At 37.4% G+C, this 16,578-nt stretch overlaps 1 protein-coding gene across 2 annotated transcripts in view; it reads right to left on the bottom strand.

Moving 5' to 3' along the window:
• Positions 1 to 7,300: 7,300 nt before the first annotated feature.
• PRKCE (protein kinase C epsilon) overlaps positions 7,301 to 16,578 on the bottom strand; it is a 286,207-nt gene continuing 276,929 nt past the window's right edge. Inside the window, exon 15 of one of the 2 annotated variants that reach the window (XM_039697891.1) lies at positions 7,301 to 10,504. In XM_039697891.1, the coding sequence (XP_039553825.1) occupies positions 10,358 to 10,504 (147 nt within the window). In that variant the 3' untranslated portion in view covers positions 7,301 to 10,357. The remainder of the gene's footprint in view (positions 10,505 to 16,578) is intronic. The other variant, XM_039697892.1, reaches the window with a different exon arrangement.

Below are 16,578 nucleotides of genomic sequence, written 5' to 3' on the forward strand. Positions count from 1 at the left end.
AGATAGGCTCCACGCATTGTAAATATCAGAGTGGGTGCAGATCTACTCCGTTTCCCGTAAGGGAGTTTCTGGGCCCTGATAAGCAAAGATGAGGAATAGAGTACAGCACCTTGCACATCTAGCAGATGTGAATCCCAGCTCACAGTGCCCACAAAGCTGGGATCACATGGCTGAGAACAGGGAGAGATAGAATCCTCACCTCTTTCAGCCACTGTGGCCTGACAGACTGGCATAGCTATCACAGCACACTGGAACTACTAAGAACTTCTGGATTAAAAAACAACAAGATTTTGCCAAGTACCCCTTTGTCAGCTTGATCTACCAGTAACATTATGCGAATTTTCTATTCTGAAAAACTGAGCACTCAGAGAGAAATCTGAATGTCGATAAATTAAAATATATTCTAAATATAGAAAATACTTAGTCTTTATTTCTTTTACCTACACAAAAATGAATTTGATATTAAATAGATCTCATATTTGGTTGTGAGTTTTTTTGGCCTTTATTACCTTTAGCAGATGAAAAGTTTTTCTTGCATAGATAAATGTACATGAAGGACAACACTGAAAAAAACCAGTCCATTTGGGGCAGCAACATGATGGCAGTGGGCTAACAGCCATAAAACTGGCATTTTAAGTCTTTTCCTGATAATCTCCCTGCCTTTTGTTGACATACACAACTCCAATATACACCACCAGCAACAGATTAATTATATTTTATACTAGAACAATCCACCTCCACTTCTTTTTTTGAGAAAACTCTACTCTTCTATCTGCACTACATTTTTATCACACAGGCTATGAAACTTGGGTTTTCTGTAGTGTTTCAAAAACATTGTACTGGATAAAAAAATTATGCCCTTCTCTTAAAAAAGCTGAATGCAAGACCCTATGAATGTACTTTCGGAAAGGAGATGGTGGCAGAGTTGTAATCCTCATGGAACAGACCACGTGCTCTATTCTCTCTCATGGACATGACAACCTTTGGGGTTTCATTTAGTTGTGGTTCCAGTATAGGTCAAATTGTGTATAAACATCCTGGATGAGTTTTAAAACCGATCACTCTTTACTCCTGGCGATATAATCAGAAGACATGTTGAGTTCTCAGCTGATTGCCAACTCCCTTTCTCAGCTGCCAGGTGATACCTGAACATGAAGCTGCACTGCTGAGGTAAGAGGACCATGCTAGTTACTCTAAAAGTAGCTTGTGCTTCACATCCTTGAAGCACAGTCATCCACTTTGAATTCTTCTTGCTCCCTCCTACATTTACCTCCTATGCAAAATTCCCATTTCCTCCTCCTCTACCTTTCAGCAATCTTCTCTGATCATTGGAAACCTCTCCAGGTCCAAGGCCACTATTCATTTTGAACTGCTTCCGCCTTTCCCATTCTCACCTACTTGCTTCTCCATCCTCCTGCTGCCATTGACATATCCATCCTGTTGTGCCACTCAGTTTTTTGAACTCTTCCGATGACTTCCCGTTTGTTGCCAGAGCAGCTTTGATGGCATGTGTGCCCACCCCCAGCACTGCAGGGCCCTGTGCTGGCCTGATAGCACATTAACGAGGTGCTCATGCACAACAGCCATGGCTGCTTGACGCATTTCCACCGGGAGCTCCGCAAGTTTGGGTGTTTTCCCAGCTGCTAGGCAGGAGATGGCCTCAGCGGTTTCCCCACAATCAGCAGTGCATCTCAAGGTCTTGCATTCTTCCACTTCCAGATTCTTTCACCGAGGGAAGCATGTTTATTGCTAAGTACAATTTTGCCTTAGTAATGTATGGTTTCCAGCAGAATTCCTGGAATCTGCTGTTTACAAGCAGGGTCAGAGGTTATAGAAATACTTTCAGTTTTCATGAGTAATATACCAGAAGGTTTTTGCCCATGCATAGTGTCTAAACTACATGACAACTGCATTTTTATTGGTGTTGATAACCTCTCTGGCTCTGAAATCTACTTGTTCAGCTGTGTGGGTGGTTCAAGTTATTTCTAGACAGCTTAGTAAATGAAAATTAATACTCTCCACTCCTCTTCATCACCCAGACTCTTCTTCCAATACAGGAAGGAAAATTAACAAGAACAAAAACATCAGTAAAGCTCTCACATTTGAAGTCTAGCAGCTGGAGATCATCTCTCAGTGTATCAACCAAATACAAAATGGCAGCAATACTAGCCAGTGCAAAATGCTCCTGCAGCGTGCTGCTTTTATCACTGAGCAAGCAAATTATAAAAAGGATAGTGTCACTGAGCTGAGCCTCTTGGCAGTTCACCACTCTGTGCAGGCCTCTAGGAAGGCTAATGGCTGATAGCATACAAGGGTGTATTGAGAGGATGTTCTATGTAAGTTGACTCCTGGAGAAAGGAGATTCTGTCCGGTGGTGTTAAAAACTGATAGTTTAATGCTGCTTTTGCAGCCCTTTACCTTGTCAGAATATTGGTGTTCTGCACAGTTTTCCATTTCTTCTCCCACCAAAGTCAGTACCTGTGCAGCTGCTGCCTGACCAAGGCTGCACTGGTGACGTGCAATGGAACGTATGGTCACAGCAATCCTGCATCTATTGTGCAAGATGACAATGCAATCAACAAGAGGAATTCACTGTAACATGGACTTTTGATCTGCACTTCTTGGCCCATATTTGGTAGACTGAACACGTTGATGTGTTTAGCAGGCTCTGTCTACAAGCAGAGATGCTTTCAATGGAAACACGTCGCCCTGTTCTTCTAAGTTCTTCTAAGACTTCTGATGTTTACATTCTTGTAATGAAGTTTCTCACACACTTTTATGTAAATAATTATTGTTTTACATTCATTTATGGAGGAGGATAAATTTGATAGACTGTTGGTTTGTCCAATGTCATTGGAGAGGTGGCACTTTCATCGTCCAATCCACTGTCACTTTTGAAAGTCTATAAATATTGGAGTCAGAGAATGAACTTCCTTTCTTCTTACCTTAGAGTTCCACTGTCCACGTTGTTTTATTTTGTGTCCTATTGCAACAGAAACACACATCATAGGCTGTATTTCAGAGTGCCCAAACACAGAGTTTCATAATGACAGCTGCTTAAAAAATTGCCCCTATATTTGAAATTGAAGAAGTGTGGTATAAACTCTGCTCTCGAACACCAGTTTACCAGTGAGACAGCTCAAGGAGGATGGATCTTGGGATCCCAGGGGTGCAGGTCAGCAGCTACAAGGTGTTTGAGGAATTTCGTACAATCCTGTACTTTGGTAGAGCAGCACCATAAACCATGACCAGGCATCAATCCAGCAGAATTTAAGATCTAGGAAGTCAAGCTCCTATCCTTACAGAAGGATAATGAGGGTGCAGCTGCAATGCACTAGCATGCAAGGGGTTAGCATATAATTTAATCAAAGAAAAATGTCTCCACATTATTCCAGCAAGCAAAGATTAAAGGACTTAAATTTCCTTCTGAACAAGACAGTGATCCCCGCCCTAACATAAACATTTACCTAAGAGAGATTTGCATAATCTCTTTGACCCTCAATCTCCTCACCTTAATCAACCATATCATTATTTAGAAAAATGTGCCTCCATGGACCTGATATCTTTGCCTACTTCTCACTGCTCATTAACTAAAAATCAACAGAAAATGTATTTTTGATGTACCAAGACTCTGAGTAAATAGCTTTCCTAGAACACAGAGGTTCTCAAACTTTGCCTAGGTGTGGCTATTCCCATAAAAAGTTTATCCTATTGTAAAACAAAACACCCTCCATCTCCTTTATGCACAGAATAATAGAATGGCCTAGGTTGGAAGGTACCTCAAAGATAATTTAATTCCAAATCTCCTGCCATGGGCAGGGGACACCTTCAACTAGACCAGGTTGCTCAGGATCCCATCCAACCTGGCCTTGAACACTTACAAGGACGGGGCATCCTCAGCTTCTCCAGGCAAGCTTTTCCAGTGCCTCACTACCCTCACAGTAAGGAATTTCTTCCTAATATTTAATTCTGAACCTGCGCTCTGTTACCTTAAAGCCCTCCATCAACTGCTGTACCTGAGTGGACACCACTGTTGACTGCAAAGAGGAATGAAGGGGACTCCAAGCAGCAGTGATGCCCTTTCACTGGAGACCACCAGCACGTATTCACCAAAGCACAGCTTTGAAAATACCTTGTGCTTAGAAACACCAGGACAATTAGGGCACTGATGAGTTTTACTCATACTCTTTTCCTAGCACTTCTGCTGACTTTATACTAACATAATAAGAAGCAAATCACCATCATGGCACCTAATTTCAGTTTTCTGATTAGCAAAATGGCCATAATAGTATCTCTCCCTTTGCACAATTTTGAAGTCTCAAGCTCCAAACCACTTATGTCAATGAAACAGGGGACTGCTTAGGTAACTGTACTAATTTTTTTGCTATGGGAAAGTACAAGTAAAAAATGCACTTCTGACATTTAGATGCATTTCTTTATGTTGATATTCCATCTGATGTGAGCAGAGGTACATTTACTGCCACTTGAGGAGTATCTGGCATACTCCTAAAAGGTTTTCAAGAGTACGGCTACATAAGATGACCCAATTAACCTAACAGCTTATGCAGTCCAAAAGCAGGGCTTCTGTTCCTTCCTTTCCTCTCTGTGGCACTGATCCTAGATGTATGGCACCTCTGGGTAACATTTTGTCTTAAGAGGTCTGGAGGAATGAGAGTGTCCATCTGCACAGGCGAGCTCCAGCCCAGCCCTGACTCTTGATGTGACTACAAGTCTTATCTTCAAGCTGCTTCCTTCAGTACACAAGACACTAGATCAGACTGGTAGTGTTGAATAGTGATGACAAGTGTATGCAATGCCCAATTCAGTTCTCAATCCAGTGCCCAGACCAGCAATAGACTCCAGGTCAATGACTTTTTTCCTAATTGATTTTTTCCAAGGATTAAACATCTGTGTACAAACACTAAAGTTCTTTAATGCTTTTCCAAATTTTGGATAGTCTTGCATAATCATTTCACAATATTTATAGTGGCAATTTGAGTTTCAACTTAAGCTGTTGCTCTTATCTCCTGATTCTACAGCAATGATGAGGTAAAAGGAAAGACAGAGTGGAAACTATTTTGGCACATACATGCACTTTCCCAATGTGCTAAGAAAACCTTTATCTTCCTCCCACTTCACTGTAGCTAACTGGTCAAAAGAAGGGATACTGTGTACTTCAGAACACAGTAGGAGCTTGTATTGATAGAAGGGGAGTAGAGCATGTTCTGTATCTTGATTTTGGAAAAGTATTTGTTACATACAATATAAGCAAGCTAGGAAAAGACAGTCTAAACATAGCTACATATAGGGAGTATGAGAACAGCAGGAAAACCATACTGAGAAGGTGATCATCAAAGGTTTACTGCTAAAAGGGAAACCTGCATCAAGGAGCATTTTGTAACTTGCTGAATTCCTATTTAACATATTTTCATTGTGTCCTGGACCGAATCTGTTTTGATTATGACTGGATGATCAGACAGAAAGCATGCATATTAGATTTACAACTGACTATAATCTGAGACAGCATGTGAAATAACTGAGAACAAACTTGGATTAAGAAAAGAAAACGTAACAATGTAACAGAAAACAAAACCGAACACAGCATTCATTGTAATAATCCACACCGCATCCACAATAGAAAATTACACGTAATTCTAGTCCCTGTCTTCAAAAGGGATACAGTAGAACTAGAAATAATTCAGTGAAAGTTGATACAGATGACCAAAAATATGGGATGTGTCTTGAGGAAGCTTTTTGACAGACAGGGCAAGACTTCTCAGTCAGAAAGAGAAATGGTTGAGGGAGGATGTATCAGTGATCTATAAAATTCGGAGTGGCATGAAGAAAAGGTGAATAGCAAAAAATTATTTATCCTTTCAAATAAAGACGCAGGCAGCATGAAATGGACTTATGATTGGGTCAGAATAAACAAACAGAGGTAATTTTAAACCTAATTCTTAGTTGAGTAGTGTAGCTCTTTCCCACAGAACGTTTTTGCATGCCAGAAGTTGAGATTGTTCAAAACTGATTATCAAAACTAATAAAAAGAAAGTTTCATATAGATTTCATCATGTAAATTACTAGACTACCAGGATTTTATAACCAAAATATTTTTGATTATAAAATGATCTGACAGCTCTTGTCTCTGCAAGGCCACAGAAGCAGAGAGATACTTCCTGCTGACACTCTCTTCCTGAACATTTAGGACCAAATTTATAACATGGACAGCCAATGAGACTGCAACTGAAAGGACTGTTGTCTTCTCAAATTCTGCAGTTCTTCAGCAAGGATAAAAACTGTTCCTAACAGATACCAGTTTTACATCATTACAAGAAAACATGACATGAATTGATCTGTTAGGAGACCAGTGATGCTTATTGTTTGTGAGATGAAGTTAAGTCTTCATATGCTTGTAAGGCTGCCACACACAGCCAGAAAATCCAAGTTATATGGTTATTTAACTGGTAAAATCTGTGTGACAATGATTATGCTAATGCTGTCAACACACAGGAACTGGAATATGCTCACAGGCACCAAACACATTCAGTGACTGAGAAGACTCATCATAAAGAAAAAAAAATTGATGTTTATGCAAAAGCTGCAATTTGAACAAAAAACACAACTAAAATTTTAATTTTTTTTACAGCTAGTTAGAATACCTACTACTTAGCTATACTAACTGGAGATTGTTAACTGGATTTACTGTCAGAGTATGCTGATAGCTGATCTACTGAAGTTAAGAATTTCAGACCATGGAACTGGAAAATATTTAAGGTGATAACTGAGATATGATGAAATAATAAAATAATTCAGTCAATTGACATATTAAGTTAATTAAATAATTTGATAAGCTCTATGACCCGTATCTAAATTTATGCACACTATTAATCCCTCTATTCAATTCTATGAGAGACTAAAGCAGTGCAATGTGTTTGTACTCCAAGTGCCCTACTGAAAAGAGTTTTAACAACGCAGCTAAGCAGAATGCTGGGATCAGTCAGAACTCTGTGAACATGATGTAGCCAGTAAGCAGAAAAAATATGTAAACTCAGCTCTATGGTGGTTTTGAGGTAAATGCTGTATTACCCAAGAAAAATAGTGATCACACACTGTTACCTGTGTTTTTCTTGGAGTGTTTAGTGCTTCACAGGTGAGGCTCTTGTTAGCAAATCCTTCCTTTGCAAAATGTTCACTCCTAAAAGACAAGCTCAAATTTTGTACAACACATAACAGGAAAAATATTAATTCTTCATCTTTCTTCTTCATTAGGAAATACTCAGGAAAACTTTGGGGAAAAAAATAAGATTTAACATCATTGTATTTATTAGGTTCCAAAACAATACACATTCACATCCTTTTGAATACAGTACATTTGGCACAGTAATAATGTTTACGATGAAATAACACTAATGAGTGGCAAGAGATTCAAATTACATCCATAAGAAAAAAATTCTGTACAAATAAATCCTCACAATAAAAAAACCCATACCCCCCAACTGAATACATTTGATATTTAGCCAGAACTATTCTGCACATAATTTAAAAAGAGGTAATTTTTAGGCCTATTTGGAGAGAATTATTTTTCACCCTATGGAGAAAAATTTATTTCCATTTTTAAAGTCTGTTTGGGAGGAAAACCAAGAAACAATGTATTCTTTACAATTATTATTATGAATAATAATTTTGGCATTTTGCACTCATTTTACAAAGAAGGAACAGAAAAGATTCTACACAACAGGCAGAAATGTAACAGAATGTCCTTTCTTAAGAGTTATCTTTAAAAAATGTTCAAGGTAACCGACAGACCTTCTGATGTAAACCCAAGGCAGAGGATCTAACTATTCACAGGGAAGAAATATCTGCCCATGCAATAGTTTCTATCTCCTTCACTTTTCTCTTAGCATCCTACCCAGCACTGCAGGTGCTGAGGTCTCTTGACATACCAACATTTGCTAATTATCTTCGTGTTAGAAAGGGGAATGAAGACTATTTAGCTTGTGCACAACAGCTTTATGGGATGCTTTTATTCCTTCAAAATAAATGCTCAGAGCTCTGTGTAAAGGCCCCTTGTTGGACAAACAGTAGTGCACAATCCCATACCTTGCCTTCCTAGCAGTCTACTCATCCATGGAATAGAATGCCTTAGCATTGTGATCAGTTCTTGCCTGGATGTCAAAAGCTAACTGTGATGAGAAATAAACAGAGCCAGTGGCGAGACACAAATTGATGGGCAGCTCTACAATATATTTCTAAGAGAGAAAGAGATTTAAACATTGAGATGATGCAATCATTAAGATGTTTCTGTGCTGGTACTCAGCTCCAGAAGCTAGTCTTTTCCCAGTACAAAAGATTACTGAAGATAAATTAAATTAAACTAAAGGCTTGATCCTTATTACACTTGTAGGCCAGACAACACATTAATTGATATATCATAATATTTAATATTTTGAAATAATCATAAGAATATATATAATAATTACACCTGAGTTTTAAAAACAAAACAAAATGGAACTGAATGGTGTCATCAGTAACAGGCTATGAGCAGCCAGATGCAAAACTGACACAAACTAACTCATCTGCTTGAGACCGAGATTATCTCTTAAAGCCAATGATTCACACTTTGTCCACCACAATTTGTAACATTCCTTTCTCTTTCTGAGCTCTATCATGTCATAATAGAGTTGAAGAGAACTATACAAGAGATTTAGTATAGCTTAATATATGTCTACGTCTTTTATAACAAAAACCTCATCTTTCTGACAGTAACTTGAACCAATACACATACAAGAGTATTGCACATGGACATTATTATAATTATTCTTTCATAGACTAACATTTTAATAGTATGCCTGAACATGCAGCAGTTGATACCTCTATATTCAATGAATTCCACAGGCCTTGCAGCAAACACTATATACAAAATCTCACCTGTACAAAAGGCAAAAAAGCTTCTTTAGTGCCACTTTGCCAATCACAAGTATATATATTTTTGTGCAGCTGGAAATCCATGTGCAACAATTAAAATGGATTCCAATGACCGCTCACTCAGTCCAGTAAAATATATAATAAAATGACCTCAGCGATACATGTACACGAAAAAAAAAAAAAAGAAAACAAAAAAAAGATTAAAACCAAAACCAAATCACAGGGTACTCCTGGAAATATAAGTACATAACACTGTTTGCGTATCTACAGGAGGTAACTTCACATTAGTAATATTGTCCACATGAGTTACCATTTCAATTCATACACAAAAAAACCCCCAATTTACAGCTTTCAATAATGTCAGTTTGTGAATGTTTGATCTTCAGTTTTTTAACACATCTCCACATAATGCATGTGTAGCCTTATTTTGTGTCTTCTAAAAGCAGATTTCTCTTTAGATTTTAAACATAAAACCCAACAAACACAGTAGTATTATGGTTTTGTAAAAGTGTGCAAAAGTAACACACTGCTGAGAAAATAAATATAAATAAGAAATTATTTATCAACTTAGCTACTATGGAAAAGGCAAATTTCTAATGTTTATAATTAATTTTTCATGTAAAATTAACTGTAAACATTTGCAAGCTTGCCGTCACATTAACGGTTCATTTCAAAGTATATTAAATTTGGTAACATGGATAGTACACCAAATTGTCTGAAAAACAGTAAAATGGCTATATATAAAGTACTGTAGGCTTTTTATTCTTTAGCCCTTTAATGTCTATCCATGTAGCATCTTCCTTTAAATAAAATTTCAGTTATCTTTTTGTCTCTTATTCCTAAGAGCTTCCTTTACATTGTATGAGGAAGTTCAGTGAAAGCCTTAACTGATGTGCTTTTTTTTCTGGACAACTTCATAGCTTGTACCTCTCCACAAAAAATGAATAATTCAGGATTACATCTCCATGAAGGCAGACTTTGCTTTCCAAAGAGCATCTGAGTACAGATCTCACCATAACCACCACTGCAGAAGAGACAGTTCCCACCTTCTTAGCTTAATTATATGTGATGATTACAGAACGTGAAGAACTAAATTGCTTTCAATAGCATAGCTTCATTTCCTATGGAAAAGATGCAATTTTGTCCTCTGGGAATTCCTATTCTTAGGAATAAAAGAAAAGTTGCAAATATATGGCAGTGTGTTACATCCACAATTTCTGATACAAAATTATTTTGCATTGCTTTGTGAGACAGAAATTAAGAGTGCTTTCAGGTCAGAAGATTAAAGGAAAAAAACAATAAATATATATTTTAACTTGGGATATGGGCTCAGGGTAAAAGAAGTAGTTCTTGATCTACTGAGTCTCAGTAATTTGATGATGTCTTCAGAATCACTTCTTGTAGCATCATTCATCCGTCAGCCTAACGTTGTCTATGGCAGTAGCTCTTCTCCAAAATAAGAGAACCCTTTAAATTCTTCTTGATTGATTTGTTTTATAATTGTCTCATCCACTAGTGTTAATACTGGTTCTTCTCGTGTAAAGTCTTGATCAAAGTTATTTACATCCCTTTTGGTTTTCTGAGAAGAAAAATATAAATAAGGTGAATGGTAAAACAGCACAATAAAATAAAACGAGCTCTCCCTCCTCTCCAACCCCCCTGAAAGGCTGAATTTTCTGGAATGATTGAAATAAAAGAGGAGCTACTTCACACAAATAATAACAGACATATGAGAGAAGCTACAGGAGCAAGAAGTAGAAATGAGTTTAGGAGAGGCCACAGAAGCAGTTCTATAAATGAGGTCCCAGAGACTCACAGTCTCTGACAGGCGAAGGAATAGCAGTATGATGATAAAGCAGGAAGCTGAGATTAGGACTAGTTTTAAAAAGGCTTTGGCATAGTAGGTGGTATGGCTGTTTTCTCTTGGATTTGAACATAATCATATCTCATTTCAGAGTCACAGAGTGAACTGATTTAATTGATTTCCCCCAAACACAGCCCAGTGTTTCAAGTCTGAGTTAACCATTTCTTTATATCACTACAAGTGATATAGGCTACACTAATGTTTAAAAATCTGAGGTAAAGCTTCCAACAGGTCTTAATCCAAAACCCTTGAGTTCAACATTGGCAACTCAGATTTCCTAATGCAGCCATATGTAATTGAGAGCACCATGCAAAATGTGAAATCCTGTCTCCAGAGAAATCCACCTCAACACTTTTCTTTATTTCAATGACATCAGGATTTTTCCCAGGTCTAAAGCTTCTCACTCCTTCAGCAAAGTTGGGCCAACAAAGTGCAGCTGTTCATGTTCTGGGACAAGAGATTTTAAGAGAGACAGAGTTGGGGAGCTGATTTCCTGTCCTCATGACACTCAAGACAGTGACTATCTGTGACCACTTACTTGAAAAAAACACTCTAGGCTACAGCAGAAAATGTTCTCCATGGTCATTCCTTTGAACCTGCAGTGTTCATGTTTTCCATGTTGGCAGAACATTTCAGGCATGTACAGGTTCAGGGAATTGGAACAAACATTTTTCTTTATGCTGTTTCTTTTCTCTTTGTGTCATGGAAACTAGTGATTACCTGGGTGATCCTTAATGGAGGCACACTGACACATTGAAAATGAGCTTTGTGATCCTCCTGCCCATGTCTGAGATTAAATGATACCGGAAAAAGAATAGCTCTTTGACTTGCAAAGTAAAACAATAAAATGAAAAATTCATACATTATAAATATATTAATATATTCAAAATGGGATATATACCATCTTTCAATGTAGGTAAACTTTCCTATAACATATATATATATATATATATATGCATAAAAATGCTTTTTATTCATCAGCTCTACTGAGACATTAAACATTTTCTTTCTCACAGTTGTAAAATAGTCACAGCAACCTTCACCTACACTGTAAGAACTTTATAGATACAGGGAAAGAAAGGTCTGTGCAAATGCAAGAGACTGTCACTCGTAAACCAAGTATTTTCTAAGTGCAGAACGAAAATCCACAACCTCTATCTACAGAATTCCATTAAAAGGAAAGGGATATGGACTTAAAAATATGTATATATATATATATAAAATATATTTATATTGTTTACATTTGAAATATTTACTTTGTACATAAAGACCAGACATGAAATGTATGTGACTCATGTAACTCTGAATTGCATAAGATGCATGAGGGACATGGCTTTAGACTTTATGAGTTTTTTCCCAAGTAATTTGGGTAAAATCTGCAAAATAAAAATGAAATTCCATCTTAATATTTAAAAGCATTACACTGCAACTGTGTCTACATTTTTCTTGTTCTCCATGTCCTACCGTGGTATTTTCACACACTCACACAATTAATTTGCCACAGGAATACTTACTAAAGCAGAAGAAGGTAAATGAGTATTTGCAAAAAGTGGAATTCAAATTCAGAACTGTAGTTATATGTAAAAGATATGTGACTACCCTCACAATTTTACTATCTATCAAGGGCAAATAAACTCTCAAGTAGCTGAAAACAAATAGAATATATATTATTTTCAGGTTTTCATATTGAACATATTTGTGAAAAGTATTATTTCCTTGCTTAAGTTGAAAGGGTAAATTGACAAATTCCTCAAAGCCTATTGGGACAATTAATTCCCCATAGCTACTTATTTCAGAAATCACTATGACTTGTGAAGGTGTTGGATGAAACACAGCACAGAAGAGTACATCTAAAAAAGGGTCCCAACATTGGTGTATGTAAAGGGAATCCCAAACATTTCTGAAACAATAACCAAAGGTATTTACTTAGATTTAAAAGCCTACTGTGTCTTAAAATATGACTTCAAGACCAAAGGAGGAAATAGAAGATTTTACTTTCTCTGATTTATAAACAATTCCATGTAGTTTTGGCAGCATAGATGAAAATCACCCAATTTATTTAAGAGGACAAGCAAGGAGCAATCTATGATTGCAAGGATATGCTAACAGGTCTCTAACTAACCAGCTGATGAAGTGAGATTAAACAAATCACAGGGAACAAAAGTGAGTCAATTAAGCCAAGATAGCACTCATAACAAGCGCTTCTTTTCAACAGAAAGATTTATTTGAGAAGCCCTCCTTAGCAACTTAGGCACTTTCTTCCTGAAGCTATGACTATTTTTCAAGGCTTCATTTTCAAAGACAAAACAGGTCTGGCCACATTTCTGCTACTATTGCTATTTTAATGTGCTTGCACTGTGAATACTCTGTAGGCCAAGAGCATGAACCATCCCACAGTTGCATCATGAGGGCTCAGGATGAAGGGATGAAGGGCTGTGCCTGTCTCCTAGCAGAGAAGCTGAGAAAAGAAGGAAGATCTGCAAGGTAAGGAGGATATATGAAACAGAGTGCAGCTATTATCCGACTTTGAACATTAAAAATAATGAAGATAAAAGGAAAAATGTTTAGACTAGCTGCTAAATGCATAATTTAAAATGCAGTAATTATATGGGTGGGATTCTGTTTACTTAGCCTGCAGCTCCTAAGACTCTGGGACACATTATTTTGAACTTTTCCGACTTTCTTCTAGGTTACACTCTTCAATTTCAGATGTCTGAGGAAACTACAGTACTAGGAAAGCAGAGCACCCAGAACTACAGCTGTCCTGCTAAACACACAGAAATTCCATTAGGTTCCAGTTGCTCCTGTTTTAATCTCTAGACTACCCAAGCATCTTGTCTTTGGCTACATGAGAGCAGGGGCACAGCAGCTACCCGAAAGCTCCTAACAGTAGGTGCCAAACTCCACACTGCACTTGCAATGACCAAAAAAGACAATTCCAATTCTAAATCTCATCAGAAAGATGGCTGCTCCACCAGCAGAAAATCTCTGGTACTGAGAAGGAATAGTGACTACCTCTCATGCAGGACACATGCTGGCCACTTGATCTTTTGATTTTCCCAGCAGTGGGAACGCTTCAGAGGTCTCCTGTCTGAGCAGTGACTGTGTGACTTAGGAGACATAATCTGATTAGATGTAACACTTGAACTAATAAACACATATGAACTACCAGCCATCAAGGATGACAATTTTAAAGTCAAAATCATGTTTTATTCTATTCAAAGAGATAAAAATATCAGAAACTATAAAAGGCTATCTCTTGATAAAACACCATTTAATCAGCTTTTGCAGTAGGCCTGTACAATTTTGGAAAAAGAACTACTGGGTTATTTGAGTCAAAATGCTTTTTTTATTCTCAGATTTCTTCCCATATTTATAAAAAGATGCTGTTAATAAGCACACATTAAATGGTGGGTTTCTGAATTATTTTTGTTTTCACTGCCATTTCAATAAAACATTCAATTTCTACCTGCAGTTAAAAATTCAAGCTTAAGAAAACCCCACTAAAATCTGCTTATTAAGCTTTTCAATGTTTTCAAGGATTACCAACCTTGTCTGTCAGTGATTATTAAATGACTTTATATAAATTTCAAGAGTGAAAAAAGAAATTTAAGTTGATGTTCTTATCACTGAAAATACATTCAGAAAGTTAAAACTTGCCGTTCCTTCCATTAATTACATGAACCAAATGTGAATGATGGGATGTTTTGGTAGTGAAAAGCCACAGAAATCCTGCAAGAAGGCACCTGACAGCAGGTGTTCCAAACCAGGGAACTCAGTGAAGCATGGACAACTCATCAGATGTGTCATGAGGCCAAGAGGCTCAGTGGACTCTCTTCTGCCTAATAAAGATAAAATTAATTCTCCAGTTTGGAGACATTAAGAAGTCTCTCTCTTTAGTCTGTTACTTATTTTCATTTAATTTGCAGAAAATCACTGAAACCCTTTCACTGAAAGGGTCCACTGAAAGCTCAACAGCTCTCATAACTGTGCTAGCATTGTCCAGAAGCTGCAAAGGCTACGCAGAGAAGGTAAAAAAGAGATGGAGGTGGTGGCTAGGAAACAACACTGCCACAAAAGCCTGGGTTTTGTGTTTTAGTCTGATTGTCCTACAAATTCACAATATGCTGTTTGGGTATAACTATGGGAGGCTGCTGCAGCTTTTGGTGTGCAGCTCCAGAGACACAGGGCAGCAGGAAGGGGACATGCAGCAAGAGTCACACTTTGCCATATGTATTGATATCACTTAATTTTATCCAGAATTTTGCTTCAGTAAGTAATAAGTGATTCCCATGTTTGACACAGTATCATCAAGAAGAAATTCTTCCATCAGGATGATAAAAGCTCAAACATTTTGTATTTACCTCACTGCTGATAAGATGTTCAGATTATATTTATCAAGACAAAGGGAAACTCAGACATCAAACCAGCTGGTTTGAAGCACAAGGTTATGTGGCTAACCTCACATGTCATTGTCCTCTCATTCACCTCTCCTTATTATGATAACAAAAACCACAGCACAGGCAGAGATCACTTTTCATCACTGATTGGATCTCTTTTTGTAGAGGTGTAGTAGTTTCTAAATATTTGAGACTAACTATAATGAGCACTCACTTTTGCACATAATTCATGTTATTTATAAATAAATGCAGTATGAATATTTTAAAGGAAATGAGCTAAGAAGCACAACACTTCAGGCGTGTCTTTCAGTTTATCCTCAGGATGCCTCTTCACAGTATTTGCATGTCCTGAGAATCTGTATCAGTATTAGAAGTATTTCATAGTTTGAGTGATTTCAGAAGATAAGAAAGACATGTTATCAAAATGACTTTATAAGTTATTAAATTTTCACAGCCTGTTAATTGCTCTATTCACACATGGAACAGTGACAGCACATTTGCCATGAGCTGTAATATATTCAACTGAAGCTTATGATGATAAGAAGGCTTTTGAATCCAAGTAGCTTTTATAAATATAACAACATTCATTACTTCCAAGCAGAGGCTGAGATTGCATTATCCTAGACTATGCTTTCATTAGAGGTAAAGGACACCACATTAAGGGAAAGTAGTGGGAAAGGAGTAGTGGGAAAGATCCCCATTCAATTAAGATGTTAATAGATAGTGAAACAGTATTTGAAAAGCATGTCAACCTAGGCAATCCATACTTTAATCTGTTATGGAAGTACACAGATATTTAATAAACACTAAGCAAATTCACAAAACAATGGATTTTAAAAAGGGATCATTTGTGACACACTGAACTGAAGGCACATTTATATTGAAATGGTGTTCCCTTTCTTAGGAATGTGAAATGGGTCAACTAGGAAGGAGGAATAGCCTAAACAATTAAGGGCATAAACATTTAATCTCTCCACAGCCAGAATGCCAGCCTTTGTATCTCACTTTTACACAGACTTCCTCAAAACCAGAGCCTCCCAAAACCACCACCACAAAACAAACAGCAAAGCAAACAAAATCAAATCCCTGCAGGCTCCCTGACACCTATCCTGTGTTTGTGGTCTGAGCTATAAACCTCTCCCAGCAGTCCCTGTGAGTCTGTTGTCCTCTATGGCCCTACTTGGGTATACTCATCACCCTGAGTACACAACACTAAAGTTATACACAGCAAAATGCTATATAAATAGCAAACCTTTGTTCATAGCCTCATTGCTACACGACAACAGTTATTTCCGTGCAGAACTTGGATGGAGATAGATTTCACAGGAGCTTTAGGGGTGCTCAGCACCAGTTTTCCATCTGTGGTTAGTCCTTTGCTCTCAAAATCCA

This window comes from Passer montanus, unplaced genomic scaffold (assembly GCF_014805655.1).
Source record: "Passer montanus isolate IOZ18808 unplaced genomic scaffold, ASM1480565v1 scaffold12, whole genome shotgun sequence".
In the NCBI taxonomy this organism is placed as follows: domain Eukaryota; kingdom Metazoa; phylum Chordata; class Aves; order Passeriformes; family Passeridae; genus Passer; species Passer montanus.